Below are 16,077 nucleotides of genomic sequence, written 5' to 3' on the forward strand. Positions count from 1 at the left end.
CTTTTATCGTCTATCGTGTCACATTATTGTCAGAAAGTGAAGGCGACAATGACACATGATAAAAACAAATACAATTTTAGGCCGGTGTTGGCACGAGTACTTTTGTTCTAATTGTTATGGAAAGTTTACGCGAAAGTGACCAGAGGAGCCTGCGCCTGCCACTGCTCGTCTTCCAATTCTTCTTCGTCGGACTCTGGAGGAAACCGCTCCTGAAACAGATGTTAATAATGTAGTCATTTTATATTTCGAATATTCTCTGCCGGTGACTTATTTAGTCCACGGCATGCTCATGTAAAAGCTAGGTACGCTACGCTACGCTCGTAGAGCTCGAACTGACCTCTACCCAATCCCTATCAGCTATAGACCACGCGTCTGTCTTTCTTTGCATCGACGAAAAATCCATAATATTATAGAGTTCGCACACAAAATTCCATGAGAATCGGCTGAGAAAATTCCCCCCAGGAATTCAAACTTTCATTAAAATAAAGAGATTTTCTTTGATAATTGAAACAAAAGCAGTTTATCTAGGTACCTATGTTATGTTTGTTAAGTACAAATTTAATTACCCAAGGTGATGAGCGTTTGTCGTTGCGCTGTAAGGAGTTGCCTTGGTGGTTATTCTGCCATGCCTGAAATTATAACGTGGTTCTAAATTAGTTAGGCTACCTATTTCTGTTAGTACCAGGTAGTTTGGACTTAAAAGTTTTATAAAAATTTGACAATCGACACTCGTAAATGCGAATATAGTATTTTTCTCAAAAATGGACGGCAAAGTCGACGTTGCCGGTTAAAAAATAGGTCGCGAAGTGCGTAGTTTATGGTCATTCAAAAAATTAAAAAGTTAAAAACATTGCAGTCTCGATTTCGGGACTGCAATGTCGCATACAAATTCCATTATTTAACGAGTTCCAAACTTTTTAAAACTTCAAATGGCCATATCAAATGAAGGCATAGGTCCCTTAAACAGCCAAACAGATGATCAGCACTTATTATTATAAAGCCTATAACAGACTATCGCACCGCACCGCGACCTTGGAGCGTCGCTCCCATAAGAGAGAGATATCTGTTTCTCGCTCTCACTTATGGGTGCGACGCTCCAAGGTCGCGGTGCGTTGCGATAGTCTGTTACAGGCTTAATGTTGGTACCGCGACTATTTAGGTGTCTCAAATAGGTTGGCGTATTTTCAGCAGAAAATACACTTCTTTTTTTTTTTAAAGGCGGCAAGCTAATTTTTTTAATGGTTGTATTTTTTTCTGTGAAAATTAATGGAAAATTAGAACGTTGCTTCTGTAAGTTCTGTAAAATATTTCTATTTCTTGCACCATTTTTGAGAAAAGCACTATATATGACTCGGCTAGAAGGCTACTTGCTGGCTTCGGATTCAATTAAACGGACTCCCAAGGTCGTCCGTTTAAAACGAATCCTCAGCCTGCAAGTAGCTACTTCCGAACCTCGACAATAATGTACTATTACACACCTCAGGGAAGTCAATGCTCTTCAAGCCGCTCTAGGGCCCGGTGCAATATTAAGCTTACTAGCCTATAATGTGGCTTTTGACTCCGACGTTATTCTGTCCACCCAGCGCATGGCCATTACCTGATAGGCGTCGTTAAAGGCGTGCGCAAGAGCCAACGCAAGCGCGCGAGCGTGCCGGCTGCGCGGGCACGTGAACACGTGCGCGACGTGCTCGCAGCCGCGCCCCTCCACCACCGCGAACACACGAGCGTTAGCTGCGTCCGCTGAGCAGTACGAGATAATCTAACACCTCTTCTACTTCTGCCTTCACCTGGTAGGCGTCATTAAAGGCGTGCGCAAGAGCCAACGCAAGCGCGCGAGCGTGCCGGCTGCGCGGGCACGTGAACACGTGCGCGACGTGCTCGCAGCCGCGCCCCTCCACCACCGCAAACACACGAGCGTTAGCTGCGTCCGCTGAGCAGTACGAGATCCTGGAAAAGTGGAGATCTTCATTAGTCTCGGTTTCCTGATGGTCTCGATTTATAGGAGCTCAGGTCCAATGATATTTTAACCTTTTGGACGCCAATGACCGATATATCCGCACCGTAGGTTCAACGCCAGAGACCGATTAATCGGTCACAGACCACAGAGCAACATCGACCTACGTGCATATACATAAAGTTCAACTTCAGTTTTGACACTTTAATGATGTGGCGTCGGAGTGTTTGACACGGCGTGGAAAAGGTTAACGGCCGATCTAGGATCTTAGGCATTATAGCTCATAGGTATAGATAGAATAGGTATAATATTATTTTATTTTTATAAGCAAGGTTCAAGTTATACGGGATTTCCTCCTGACTCGGGACTCCTGTTTAAAGCCACTGGTGGTAGCTGTAGGTAGGTAGATGATATCAATGCAATGCTGCCCTATTAGCACGGTAGCATTTTTATCGTTTATCACCATGCCTGTCACGTTCTAACAAGTATGTAAGTGCGAAAGTGACGGGCATAGTGATAGTCGATAAAAATGGAACCGTGCTGAGCCCGCTGGTGTAATTAATCATTCTCAGAAAATGTACGTCTGCTGAAGTCGCGGTAGGTAGGTATTTTTACTACCTACTTAATAGCAGCTTAAAAGTGTCATATATCCGAACAAATCGTGCTATTCCTAGAATAAAACAAGTAACAAAATAATAATTTTACAAATCAGTTCAGAAATGACGGAGTTCTGAGGTAAAAAAACCGGCCAAGTGCGAGTCGGACTCGCGCACGGAGGGTTCCGCACCATCAACAAAAAATAGAGCAAAACAAGCAAAAAAACGGTCACCCATCCAAGTACTGACCCCGCCCGACGTTGCTTAACTTCGGTCAAAAATCACGTTTATTGTATGGGAGCCCCACTTAAATCTTTATTTTATTCTGTTTTTAGTATTTGTTGTTATAGCGGCAACAGAAATACATCATCTGTGAAAATTTCAACTGTCTAGCTATCACGGTTCGTGAGATACAGCCTGGTGACAGACGGACGGACGGACGGACGGACGGACGGACGGACGGACAGCGGAGTCTTAGTAATAGGGTCCCGTTTTTACCCTTTGGGTACGGAACCCTAAAAACGGTCGAATTGATAACCGCCTCCTTTTTTTGAAGTGTTAATAGTTAAATAGAGTTTCCATTACCCCTATATGATCCCCAACGACTAAGTACTATGCGTAGGTAATCAAAGGTCAGATTTATACAGATTTCGCCTGTGGTGCGTTCGATAAACATTGACCTGTGAATAAATAGCCCAACCACATCAATAACGTAAGAATAATGTACGATAAACACAAACTAAGATAATTGAGCAGTTCATTACTGTCTCCTTTGATTTATTACAATATTTTAATTACCAATCGCATCCAGAGACACCCGGCGATATCTCGGAATGGACCCCGTTCTGACTTCAAGTCCACTTGCTATTTATTATCAAGGAAAAAAAGTTGAGTTGATTGACATGTGCAAGAAGAGTCATTTTTGTGAGGTTGACGATCGCGCTGTCAATGAAGGAATTGCGCAAAACGATAAATTTTATCAGTCACTTTATTATCCTGTGTCTTTAGAAAGCTCGCAGAAAATTCTACTCCAAAGAAAACACCTTCTTAGGCTGCCTTTCCACCCTTATGCTGGTCTGTCACTTTCCTTGGGAAAAGAGCTTATAAGAATTACCTCACCGTCTAGTAACTATGTGTAGTATATGTACCTGTAGATGGATATGCTAAGCACATTGTCGTGAGTGTCGGCATCAGTGACCACGATGCCCTTTGAGCTAATGTCCAGGCTCACTCGCTGCAGTTTTTTGTTCAGAGCTGGAACAAAATTCAGCTGATTAGATGCATAATTAAGCTATTAATTGAGGCATCCACCGAGGCATATTTTCTGGATGACTCCCGAGCCTCGCGCCACCAACTCTTCCTCGTCGCTCTCGCATTCGGCTAGCTCTGAATATAATGTGCTTACTCTTGGCGGAGTGTAAGGCGGAGCGGACCGCGATGGCGGTAGCGGGCGCGGAGGCGGCTCGCTCGACAGGCACCATGCCGGCGTACCGCACGTCCACCGAGGCATCTTTGCCGGTTGACTCCCGTGCCTCGCGCCACCAACGCTCGCCCTCGCATTCGGCTAGCGCGCATTCTTCTAGTACTGAATATAATGTGACTTACTCTTGGCGGAGTGTAAGGCGGAGCGGACAGCGATGGCGGTAGCGGGCGCGGAGGCGGCGCGCTCGACGGGCACCATGCCAGCGTACCGCACATCCACCGAGGCATCTTTGCCGGTTGACTCCCGAGCCTCACGCCACCAACTCTCGCCCTCGCATTCGGCTAGCGCCCATTCTTCTAGTTCTGGAACACCAAACAAAATTTGTAACGTATTTTCAACGAATCGTAAAAGTTCTGTGAATAGTCCGGTTCTGTGACTATTTTTGTCCTGTAGGGGCCCTATTTGACTAGCGAAGAACAAATTAAGACAGAAGTTAAGTTGTGACAGAAGTTGACGTGGTCATATGGTAGCATAGCTTACATCGCACTAAACTATATAAGCATTTGTCACCTGCTCTCGTCAAAAAAGGGGTCTACTTTTCCTCGTGTAGGCCTTTGTCTTATCTGAAGTAGATTTTTTCGATATCGAAATGTTTAAAATGATGTGTTACACGAATGTAATATTAGTCGCGTTTTTATTGTAACCTACAACGTCGTGGATCCACCACATTCGTCGACTGTGATGATTCGACTTATAAACAGCAGACTGATAAACATTTATATTTAGACGCGACTATAATAGATTTACTGCATGGAAGTATATTCATAGATCATAATAGGTATTCATAATAAAAACTGAAAAATATTAAAGTACTTTTTTTAATATACCCACTTAACTTTGTAACGAAATAACATAAAGTGTTACCTAAATACCTACTGAAGCTAAATCATGATTAATACACATATCAAATCAAATTCCATAACCTCATAATTCCATGCCCCGCGTGATTGAATTGAATCAGGTAATAGATACTTAGGCTTGCCAAATTGCCCTTATTATTTTTGCTCTAGCCTAGCTAAGATTTTGCAATTACCTATGTCTAGGTTTCGACAAGCATTCTCGGTTCCAAGTTTAGCTGCCTAGGTTGATGTGTCATGTTCTAAACATGGCGAACCGGACCGGGCGTGGTGGCCCTAGAAAACTTTTATGACAGAATAGATCTTTCTCCTGGTCGTTTACGGGACATTTATAAGTATACCTACTTAATATAATTATTAATTACACAAAAGGCAATATACATATAACAGGGTGTGTAATGCTTAATATAATTATAAAAAAAAATCATACATTTGTTATAACGCCATTTGATATATTATTATATGTTATAATGTAATTTTTATTATACATTTCCTTTGTTATATTGTGATTTCATCTAAACTGTCATTGATATAATGCCTATTGTAATATAATTTTTAAATAATATATACACATGTGCTATAATGATATTTGTTTTATTAATTATTATATTTTTGTATAACGCAATACTTTATACAATTTCATCAAGTATAAATACATATATTGTATAACATTTTTTGACATATTTCATTTAATAATAACATAAAAATTTACATATTTTTCATATCTAGTACGCAGACCCAATAATTAAATACAGATTATCATAGTGTAAACACGCTGACGAAAAAAATTTGCACCCTACTTCTTTTGCTACATATTTTATTCTAGGGGAGTCGCAGTTCTAACCTAACCTAACCAATTTTTTCATGGTTTTCGATTCTGCGGGGGCCGCAGTTCAAACCTAACCTAAACCACTTTTTTGCTAGGTATTTCATTCTACGGAGGGTCAACGTTCTAACCTAACCTAACCCTCCTTTTGCTATTAGGTAGTTATTCGTTTGTGTGGAGTCGCAGTTGTAACCTTTTTTTTTTAGGGGGGAAAATGCATTCCGCATACCACACGGGTGCGAGGGGTAACCCGAGTGGTTATGTGAGACTCCCGTCTAGGCTAATGAGGCCCACGGTATATCCACTAAAAAAACCCCCCATATGCCACCTCGCCGCCCTATTGGTGGGGTTACGGGAACGCTTGCGTACGCATCCGCGACCCCACCGGCGGCAGCCGCCTACGAGCGGCTCCTTCGCGAATGCCCGAAGGCCCTTCACGTTAGGCGCGCCAGATGGTTCGACGCGCCTTCCTCCTCGGCCTCCGTTCTGCACTGTAGCGGACCCCCCCGAGCCCGCCACAAGGAAGCCACGGACGCCAGAAAATTCCCCGGCGCCCGGCGACAGATCAGGTCTATGGTTCTGGCGCAAAACCACAACTCGGCTGCAGAGGATAGGGAGAACGGCACATCGTAACACCGACACTCCTCTTCCTCTGCAGCCCCACCAACGCCGCTACAGCGGAACGGCCCCGCCAAGTTCGCAGGGGATAGGGAGAGTGGCGTATCGTAATACCATCACGCCTCTTCCCCTGGGATCCCACCTCGGCCGCCGAAGATAGGGAGAACGGCTCACCGCAATACGGACACTCCTCTTCCTCGACGGTCCACCTCCAACGCGTCACAAGCGGGCTTAACAAGCCCACTTGGAGCGTCCTCCTCGGGCCAACCCGCACCTCAAACAGGCCGGCCCTGGTTGCTTCTTCGCTTCACCGTGGGTGAGCAAGCCACGGTTACTAAGCCCCTCCACCACGACAAGGTGAGCGGGGGGTCGCAGTTGTAACCTAACCTAAGCCATTTATGTCATGCAACTATTATGCCACACAAATAATTATGCGATATCACTTGTTATAACAAATAATATGCTTTAGAGTATGTAATAATTATGGCAATGTATATTAGACGAAGTGTAAATATACCCTATGACCATTATACCAATAATAACATTATGTGTAACGTTAATTAGGTATTACGGTAGTATGCCATTCATTACGTTATTCGAAATAACGATATATCAAACTATAATATATAAAAAGTAATTATAAAAAATGTAATGCACCCCATATAACAACAGCAAATAAAAGTCATTCAATTGTTTACCATAGGTATCTATTCGCGCCTTAAATTCTTAAGTCAAACTGATTTTCCAATGGCGTTACAGCCGTTAACTATATTTGGTGAGTTAAAATACCGAGTACCGTAGGTTGATCTGAAATAACGTACCTATTATATTGATAATAATATTTTACTACTAGTCGACTTTCGAGTCGAAATTCTTATTTTTATATTTCGTATAGGTACCTAAACTGTAATCGCATACTTTTCACTCTTTTCAATCTCGTACCTTACTTAGGCCACTCAGCAAACTTTGTTGCCTTAACACGTTGCCGATTAACTTAGCAGACGTTTTTGAATAACGCCGTAAATCTCTACGGATACCGTTTAATTTCAAACGACGATAAGCAATCAGGCGTTTTGCAAATCATCTACATCCATCAGACATATATAATGACCCACTTAAATAAATCACGTTCCTCTCCTTCCTCACTAATGTACATTTCCCTTTCGCATATAAAACGGTCATTGTCACGTGCGTTATCTGCGACTTATAGGTATTATTTAATTTATACGTTCATAATACAATGTGCATTATGTTTAAATAACACAATTGCTATTTTTTCTGTCAAGGAATCTTGTAGAGGTAATATGTAGGCAATCCTATAAACTCTTCTATAGTTTGTCAAAGGACTGTCTCATTTCAAATATAAACAGAGAGAATCATACTACCTAGACACTAGTACTAGCACCCAAAAGAAAAGGATGAGTATAGTTTTTTTTTGTTCCTACTTACTGACAAATTGGTTTGACCAACTATACTTATAATAGTATGAATTCGGTGAATATTAATTCTTAACGCCACTTGCACCATCCGGCTAACCTGGGGTTAACCCGTTAAACCATTAACCAAGTGTCAAATTTTAGTGGTAACCACGGTAACTCTAGGCTCCAGGTTTAACCGGTTAACCCCGGGTTAGTGGGATAGTGCATGTAGCGCTTACACATTTAACCAAACTCTAGAGGAACTACACAAATTACTCAAAAGAACATTGACAAAGATATTTAGCGAAACTTTATAAAAGACGTGTAAGTAAGAAAAATACCTTTAAAAAAAATACTTACAGCGTATTTTTGGCCCATCCTGTAATAAAATAGCTCATACCTAACAGTAATAGACAAGCATATAGAGCGGACGTAGACGGTTATTACTGATAATTTCAAACGCGATTTTCCAGGCATTTAACTAGATATTACGTCGATCTAGTTTCGCAAACAGGAGTGGCCATGTAAATCAAGTAATAATGATCCCACGACCAGAAATTACGGCGGCATTATTTTAGTGAAAATCATAGGTTATCGTTAAAGCTTAATCGTAAGTTTAAGATAAAACTTGGTGACATTTTCCTGGTGTAAAACATAGCTAATCAGCTGCACAAATCAGCTGCAATATCAATATACCTACCATTCAGTTATTGCTGCCACGTGCCAGATATTTTGCACAATAAATCGCCCAATAATATACGAGGTTCGCGTATGACCTATAAATTTACCTAACAAAATAAAAACATCCTGCGGCATATAGGATGTTTCTTTTTCTTTCGAGTTATGTTGTTAGGAATTTCATATTTATAAAAAAAAAGCAATTCACCATGCTAACTCAAAAAAAAAGACATTGCAGTAACAAGAGTGTCAATAGTGACACCATAAACGTAAAGTTACTGTGGGAATACGTTTATAATGGCACTTTGTCGCGTCAAATTTGATGCTAAAAAAACGAACTATTACAGATGGACTGTGAGGATGAACTCAATGTAACTCTCCATTTTCAAATGACACATACATATATAGTTACATATATATGTACATACCACATACGTATACGTACGTCAGTGGGTAACGCTTAAGATTATTCTGTTATCGTGTTAAGTGGGTACTTATTAATTGCGATTAACAATTAGAATTACAGTTCAAGTGTTATCAAATCGCAGCGTTAATGTATTAACGTAAGCTGTATAAGAGCCATTCCACACTAGCCACTCCCGAGCGTCGACGTCTAGTCGACTTTATGGCTGCTGCCCAACGCAACGCTGGCGCAACTGCGCAGCGACGCTGTTTTCCATAGCGATGACTAGACGCCGACGCTCAAAACAAGCCAGTGTGAGGTGGCGCGTGGGTGGCGCTTACCTATAGTTCGTTTTTTTTTAGCATTAGAACTTTTTCTAATTTAACCTTTACTTTTTTAATTTTACCTTTGTAAACAATCTTGATGTGTCTTTTAATTGAAAAACATGTTTAAAAAATAAGTCACGGCAAATATGTAACAATTATGAATCTAATATGATCATTTATATTCTTCTGCTTTCATAAGTATAAGTTACTGATTTTTAAAAAGCGTTTTTCAATTAAAAGACATGTCAAGATCGCTTACCTTCTTTCTAATGCTAAAAAAACGAACTATAGTCTGCAAACGAGGTCCGAGAAATTATAGGAGGGATGGAGGGGAGTTCATGCGCATGGAGCTTCTAAATGATATATTTGACTTGTTAACCTACATTTCCTTATCATTCGCGTTATTTTTAGTCGCACAAAGATAGCAAGAACTCACTTTTTTTTTTTAATTTTATAAGATCTTTTATCAGGATTTATTCAGCGTCTTGGCGCCAAATCACAGTTTCATAGAGGATCACTCAGCTAAGCCGCGAACAGACCGAGAGACAATCGATCTACTCTATACCTACTCTAAGTAACTAAAAGCACCTCAACAATTTAGTGTGCGAATAACATCGCTATACCTAGATTACCTTGGGTTTCAGGGTTCCGTACCTCAAAAGGAAAAAAACGGAACCCTTATAAGATCACTCGTGCGTCTGTCTGTCCGACCACCCTTCCCCCCCCCCCCCCCCCCTTATCTCCGAAACTACTTAGATCTTTTTCTATAGATGACAGGAATATTTATTATAAATGTCCAGTCAAGCGTGAGTCGGACTTAACCCTTACAAGGACAAGGAACCCTTGGAACGCGAATCCGACTCGCACTTGGCCGGTTTTTATTACGTATTTTCTATCATCGCCTCTTCATTATGGAACCCTATTACCCTAAACATTTACATACTCGTGCATACGATAGTATTCGGACAGACATACCTAGATCGGCCAGATCAGACATAAAATAGGAAGACGAGGCGTAATAAGATAACAAAACACGAGTGAAACAAATGTTTATCTGTTTTTAATTACTTAATTAGCTTATGTTTATGTATTATCTCGGAAATCGTCTGAGAAACTACGCCTAATATTGCTCCTTGACCCGCGCTCAATACTCCTCTTTGGCCTAGATATACACTGATATGACTGAAATAGACTCTGATATGCGAATATTGGTCCAGGGTCCTTTTCTGACGTAAGTAAATAACGTATTATTCATTTACAAGCACCATATGAACATAGTGCGTTTTAGTTTTACACTCCATTTTGTTTAGAGCAAATAATATAAATTGGAATCTACATATTATGAACATTGTGTGTTTATGTTATAATCAGATAGGTTATGTTTTTGTTTTGAATTATTTATGATTATGTATCTACGTTATGGTTAATTTATATTAGATTTGATTAAATCCTACGTAGGCCATACGTTTACATGGTATGTTCTCGCGTAAAGTAAAAAATAGTGTTTCACCTCACCTCTAACTTAGCAGCAAAGCTCTAAAGCTTTGAAACTCTCGCAACGCTCAAGATTCCACTTTTTAAACAAATTTTGAAGCCTTTCGATGAGATGCACCTATAAAAGCTGACGAAATGATAAAAAAATGTAAGTATAAAAGAAAATCAGAATATAGGTTGGTAGGTATATAGAAAACATATGTTGGTGTTGGTACTTAATCAAAACTTATAAACATACATTTGTGTAAAAATATCTACAATTATGGTACCTACAGCAAATTGGCAGCCAATTAGGTAGGTACAGTCAGTACCAAAAGTAACGATTCAGACTACGCGTCAAGAATATCTACCATTCTCTAATTACTAATTAGATCAGGGGTCTCCAAACTTTTTTACCTGAGGGCCATATTGCGCCTCAGAAACTTGGATCCCGCGGGCCGGACGCTTTGGGTGTCGGCGGGCCGGATTGAAACGCGTCGCGGGCCGCATTTGGCCCGCGGGCCGGGGGTTGGAGAGCCCTGAATTAGATTAACAAAAACAAAGATCCTGTTTGGAAATGTATTCCAGGATGGCAGATACTTTTGGAGCATTGTTTCGAGTGTTGATGCTGACGGTACTACGTTGGGGTCGACGGTCGATGAGATCCAACCATATAGCCTCCAGCCTCCAGTATATTTTACTTTCGGAAAGAGAAGATATTTTTTGTGTTTCTTCATATTGGCACTCGCTACCTACAGCAAATTACAATATGTCCTATTTTCACTCTCCGCATAACTTACGCATATCAACTGTGCCCTATAAAGAGGTATTATTAGCATCATTGTCGTTGGGTTAATTAATAAACATTGTCAATATTCAGCAAAACAAAAGCTAAAAACAGGACGAGCCATAAATACCTATGCATTATTTAGGAAAATCGAGAGAGAAAAGACCGGGTAAGCGCGCCGCGGGGTCGATTTCCAATTATTGTCTATTTTCTTTCATAACTTCAAAATTATCTACCGAAAAATTTATTTAAAAAAATCCTTACAACAATCCCTTTTGTTTGATGTCACACAAAATAGTTTATTTTTCTTTTCTAAATTACCCCTCCTAGAGTGTGGACGCAGTAATGCCAGTAATAAATAAGCAGAGGCGAGATCTAACTAACGGCGCGATTCGGGAAATGAATTAGACATTCACTAGATATGAAATAGTAAAGATATGTGACGTTCCATGGTAAAAGGTACCTTATGGCGGCTGGCGCTTACGCTATTATTAATGCCGCTCCAATATTCAGCCGGGCCATGGTACCTTTTACCGTAGAACGTCACATATCTTTACTATTTCATATCTAGTGAATCTCTAAATCATTTCCCGAATCGCGCCGTAACTTATAGTTCTGTTCCTGTCATCAGTTACTGAATTAAGTAAGTTGTGTGAAGAGCACTTTGATTTGTTATACTACATTCCATGTTCAATTTCAACTAAACGCCGCTTTCTTTCTTACGTCTTAGTTTGTTCCAATAAATATGCCACCGTTTAGCTGGAATGCCGCCCTGCAGGGCAGGAACTTGGCGAACAATCTCTCTTTTATTAGACGACATAAAAGAGAGATTGTTCGCCAAGTTCCTGCCCTGTATCAATAATGTATCACCTTCGTAGAACGGATGTGGGCAAGAGACCGCGGTCACCACAGCTATGACAATTGTCAATTGTTGGCATGAAAATTAAACCACTAATTTGTTTTATAAGGGGGCAAAGTTGTTGTTTAACCGCTCATGCTAACATTGATATCCGAACAAGCGAATGATTCCATCACAATGATTTCGCATATTTTCCTTGTTGATGATAAGAAAAATCAAGCGCATAATTTTATTATACTAACGTCTAGAAATAAGTATCTACTTAATTCTAAAATCCACCCTCACTAGCGTCTTTTGAGCGTTGGCGTCTAGTCAGCGCTATGGAAAATGACGTCGCGGTGCAGTTGCGCCAACGTGGCGTCGAGCGGCAGCCATAGAGTTTGACTAGATTAGACGCCGACGCTTGGAAGACACTACTGTGTGGTGGCCCTAAATCATTGATATAGAATAATCAGTGCCCTAAATAAATGTATATCGGACTTTTGAATTTGAAACGTCAAGGTAATTTTTTGACTGACAAATTTAAATACCTGGAACTATTCAAAGACCAAATTACTCTATGATTGGTTGTAATAGCCGTATGCCGTATCTATTCCTGAGTTAGGGGTCATCCATTAATTACGTCACACGTTTAGGGGGTGGGAGGGGGTCAAAAAAATGTGACATGTTGTGACATGGGGGAGGGGGGAGTCACAAACATTGTGATGTCACTTTAACTTCATCAGTAACCGAAAATTAATTTATATTTTTTTATTCGCTGTACAGTTAAATAATGAGATTTTGGATGTAACTTTCGTTGTGTTATAAAATTACTAATATTTATATATCTAAAATATTTTTTTATTAAAAAAATAATGCCGAGTTAATATTGTCGATTTCGTTGAAAACAAAATTGCCTAAAATGTGACGTCACACCAGGGGGGGAGGGGTTTGCAAAATAGCGCCTTTTTTTCACAATAATTTGGAAAAAAGGTAGAATGAATTTCCAAACTTGCACAAGAAAGCAAAGCTTGTGCAAGTTTGTAAATTCATTATGAAGCAAACCAAAATTCTAACTTGATTCTAACGCTTAAGAATCTCATTTCTACGATTCATAATTGGAACTTGGGTGACTGTCATGATTCATGAAAAGCATTTAACCACATACACTTTCTAAAACATTCCCATAAACTTCGCTTTAGTTTGCCTTCTCATAAATACAATTAAGGAAAGCGCCAGGCGACATTGATTCCGCGAACAATCTACTCTACATCGATCACATACACTCGAATTCTATTTACAATGTTGCCTTAACACCATCCATTAAAGAAGACGTTCTTAAGAAGCGAGCATTGGATAGATTATAAAATCGAGTTGCGTTCAGAAACCGCCTGGATTAGTTTTTCTAGCCGCCATGTACGGCAGGCAGCGAGATCTCCTAATTCCTTAGTAATTAGAGAGAAACCTGCACCCGGAGATAGCTGGCTGTATAAGCGTAGGGCCGTGGAGCCGTGGTCCATAACGGGGACGTTTAATGAAGACATAAAAAAAGTTGCGTTGAAATAAGAAGGGGTTAAAATGGGTGAAGGACGGAGCTATTCAGTGCCAATATGTTTCTAATTTGCTATGATCATGACGATTATGTTTTTAACTCGTTAAAGACAGTTGGTTGGCCGTTGAGTGTAAAAGCTCCGGAGCGTTCGTACCTACGACGTTAAGGACCTACGCTGCTACGTACAGTCAGCATCAATAATAGCGGATGAAACAACGTGCCAAAAGTAAGTATCTGCCACCCTACTTTTCCAAATAGAGAGAAATGTCTACAGTTCGCGATCAAAAGATACCTGATACAGTCGAATTATCGTACCTACATATATTTTTGTTAAAGCTGTTAAAGAACTTTTGATGCTAACTGTACGATGTTAGTACGTTTAGTAAGTACCTATAGGTACCTATATAGAAGAAACGACATCAACGCGCCTCACAGAACAAATTCTGCACTTGAAGTACCTACCTATTTCAAGATTTTCAATAGATTAATTTAACTCGTACGAGGAAGGCGTTGTATACATACAATATAGTGACATACAAATTATCTTTTCAAATTGCGTGTCTTGTTTAGGCCACTCAGCAAGCTTGAAAGGTAGGTAGAGTAGAAATAATATTTATTTATTTATTGCAGTCAATTGGACTATAAATGGAATTCATGCATAAAGCGGCGGCCATGCACTTTTGCAGCTAGGTGTACCTAGTTATTTTACGATTTTTAAATATAAGCACATACTTACCTACTAATTAAATCGCCGTCACATCAGTAAATTATATTTATAACTTTTATAAGGAAAGTTTAGGAATTAAATATAGGTACAGACAAATAAACCGACATATATATGCATGTACATAAATGTGTACATATAAGGAAATTATCATAAATACAAATTTAACGTATACGACAAATTGAGGACTTATCTCAAATATTTAGTACCTATAATAATATAGTTTAACCTGTCAGCTCCCAAGGGCTCAAATTTGAATAAATAAATAAAAATTAAACAAATAGGTAGAATAAAAAATATCTCCGAAATAGCAGTGTCGTACTCAGAATGTGACGATCTCAGAAAGCGACAAAGTCAGAAAGTGACGAACTCAGAATGTGACGTCCTAAGAAAGTGACATACCTACTCCGCCTGAACCGTTATTTTACACTTGACCCAATTAAGCACATATAATGAAATAATTTTAGACTATAATCAAACACTTCTATCTAATATTATGGAAATTAAGCAAAGACATTAAATTTTGGAGCTAAGAAAATAAATAATGTGTATTTTTGAAACTATATACCTATTATATGTTTTTTACTATTTTTAGGCGTTTTAAAAATCTAATAAGGAAATAGGTAAATACTTAAGTTTGTACCTACTAGGTACTACCCCACCGTAAAAAAGGGTTAGGTATCCACAGAGTTAAGTTCTAATGTATCTTTTTTGTTCTCAAAAGCTTAATACCTACTTGAAACAAATGCCCACAATATTGATACAAGCCAAAACATAGCCTTCGGGAGTCTTATGGCCTACTTAATACGACCCAATGTCTCTGCCCGAATCTAGACTGGAGTAGATTTAGTAATTTTTCTACTTTCGAAACCTTTTGTTTTTTGTATATATGTGGTAGGTATGTATGAACCAAAAATATTAATTATACACAAAAATACTCACTTTTATGTTTGGAGCGATTTTTCCACATTTTCCTTATGAACGTCGTCATCTTAACTTTTTTAAAGTTTCGCAACTCAAATCTTTACATAAATGGAAAATTAAAACTGGCTGTTTACAAAACTTTTTTTAATTAATTTTACCGCGGCAAACGCGTGCGCGCTTCGGACTACCCTTCGCGATATGAGCGCGGGAGCTATACCCAGTTTACGTATGATAGCGAACTACTACTAAGATATCAGGACTTGTGCGTAATTTCACTGTTTTTCACACACTACATGACATATATATATGTGTGCGAACGTAAGTACCAGGGACCCAAGGGTACCATATATATATATATATTATGCACTGGTGTCCGAAGTCCGACCGGCTTCCAGACTAGAGAGGTAGTTCGTGGGTTCGTGATTTCGCAACTTTATGCCTAAAGTGGGCAAAGGTGTTGTTTAACTTAATCCCTCGTGCTTATATTGATACCCGAGCAAAAAAGATTGCAAAATTAAACCACGAGCGTTGCGAGTGTTTCAAGACACGCGAGTTAAAAATAAACTTTTCTCCTAAACGGGGTAAGCCAGTGCCCAGAAGTGTACGTTCATACGTTCATG

The 16,077-nt window shown here is 39.7% G+C and overlaps 1 protein-coding gene across 1 annotated transcript; it reads right to left on the reverse strand.

Annotated features, from left to right (window-relative positions):
* Positions 1–111: 111 nt before the first annotated feature.
* LOC134654216 (low density lipoprotein receptor adapter protein 1-like) lies at positions 112–15,678 on the reverse strand. The gene is made up of 6 exons (XM_063509685.1): positions 15,476–15,678; positions 4,156–4,335; positions 3,699–3,804; positions 1,788–1,947; positions 567–629; positions 112–209 (listed from the first exon to the last, which is right to left on the reverse strand). Exons 1-6 carry the CDS (start codon positions 15,522–15,524, stop codon positions 126–128), a joined length of 642 nt encoding a protein of 213 aa, XP_063365755.1. The 5' UTR covers positions 15,525–15,678; the 3' UTR covers positions 112–125.
* Positions 15,679–16,077: the final 399 nt, after the last annotated feature.

The sequence above is a fragment of the Cydia amplana genome, chromosome 14 (genome assembly GCF_948474715.1).
Source record: "Cydia amplana chromosome 14, ilCydAmpl1.1, whole genome shotgun sequence".
Classification (NCBI taxonomy): Eukaryota; Metazoa; Arthropoda; class Insecta; order Lepidoptera; family Tortricidae; genus Cydia; species Cydia amplana.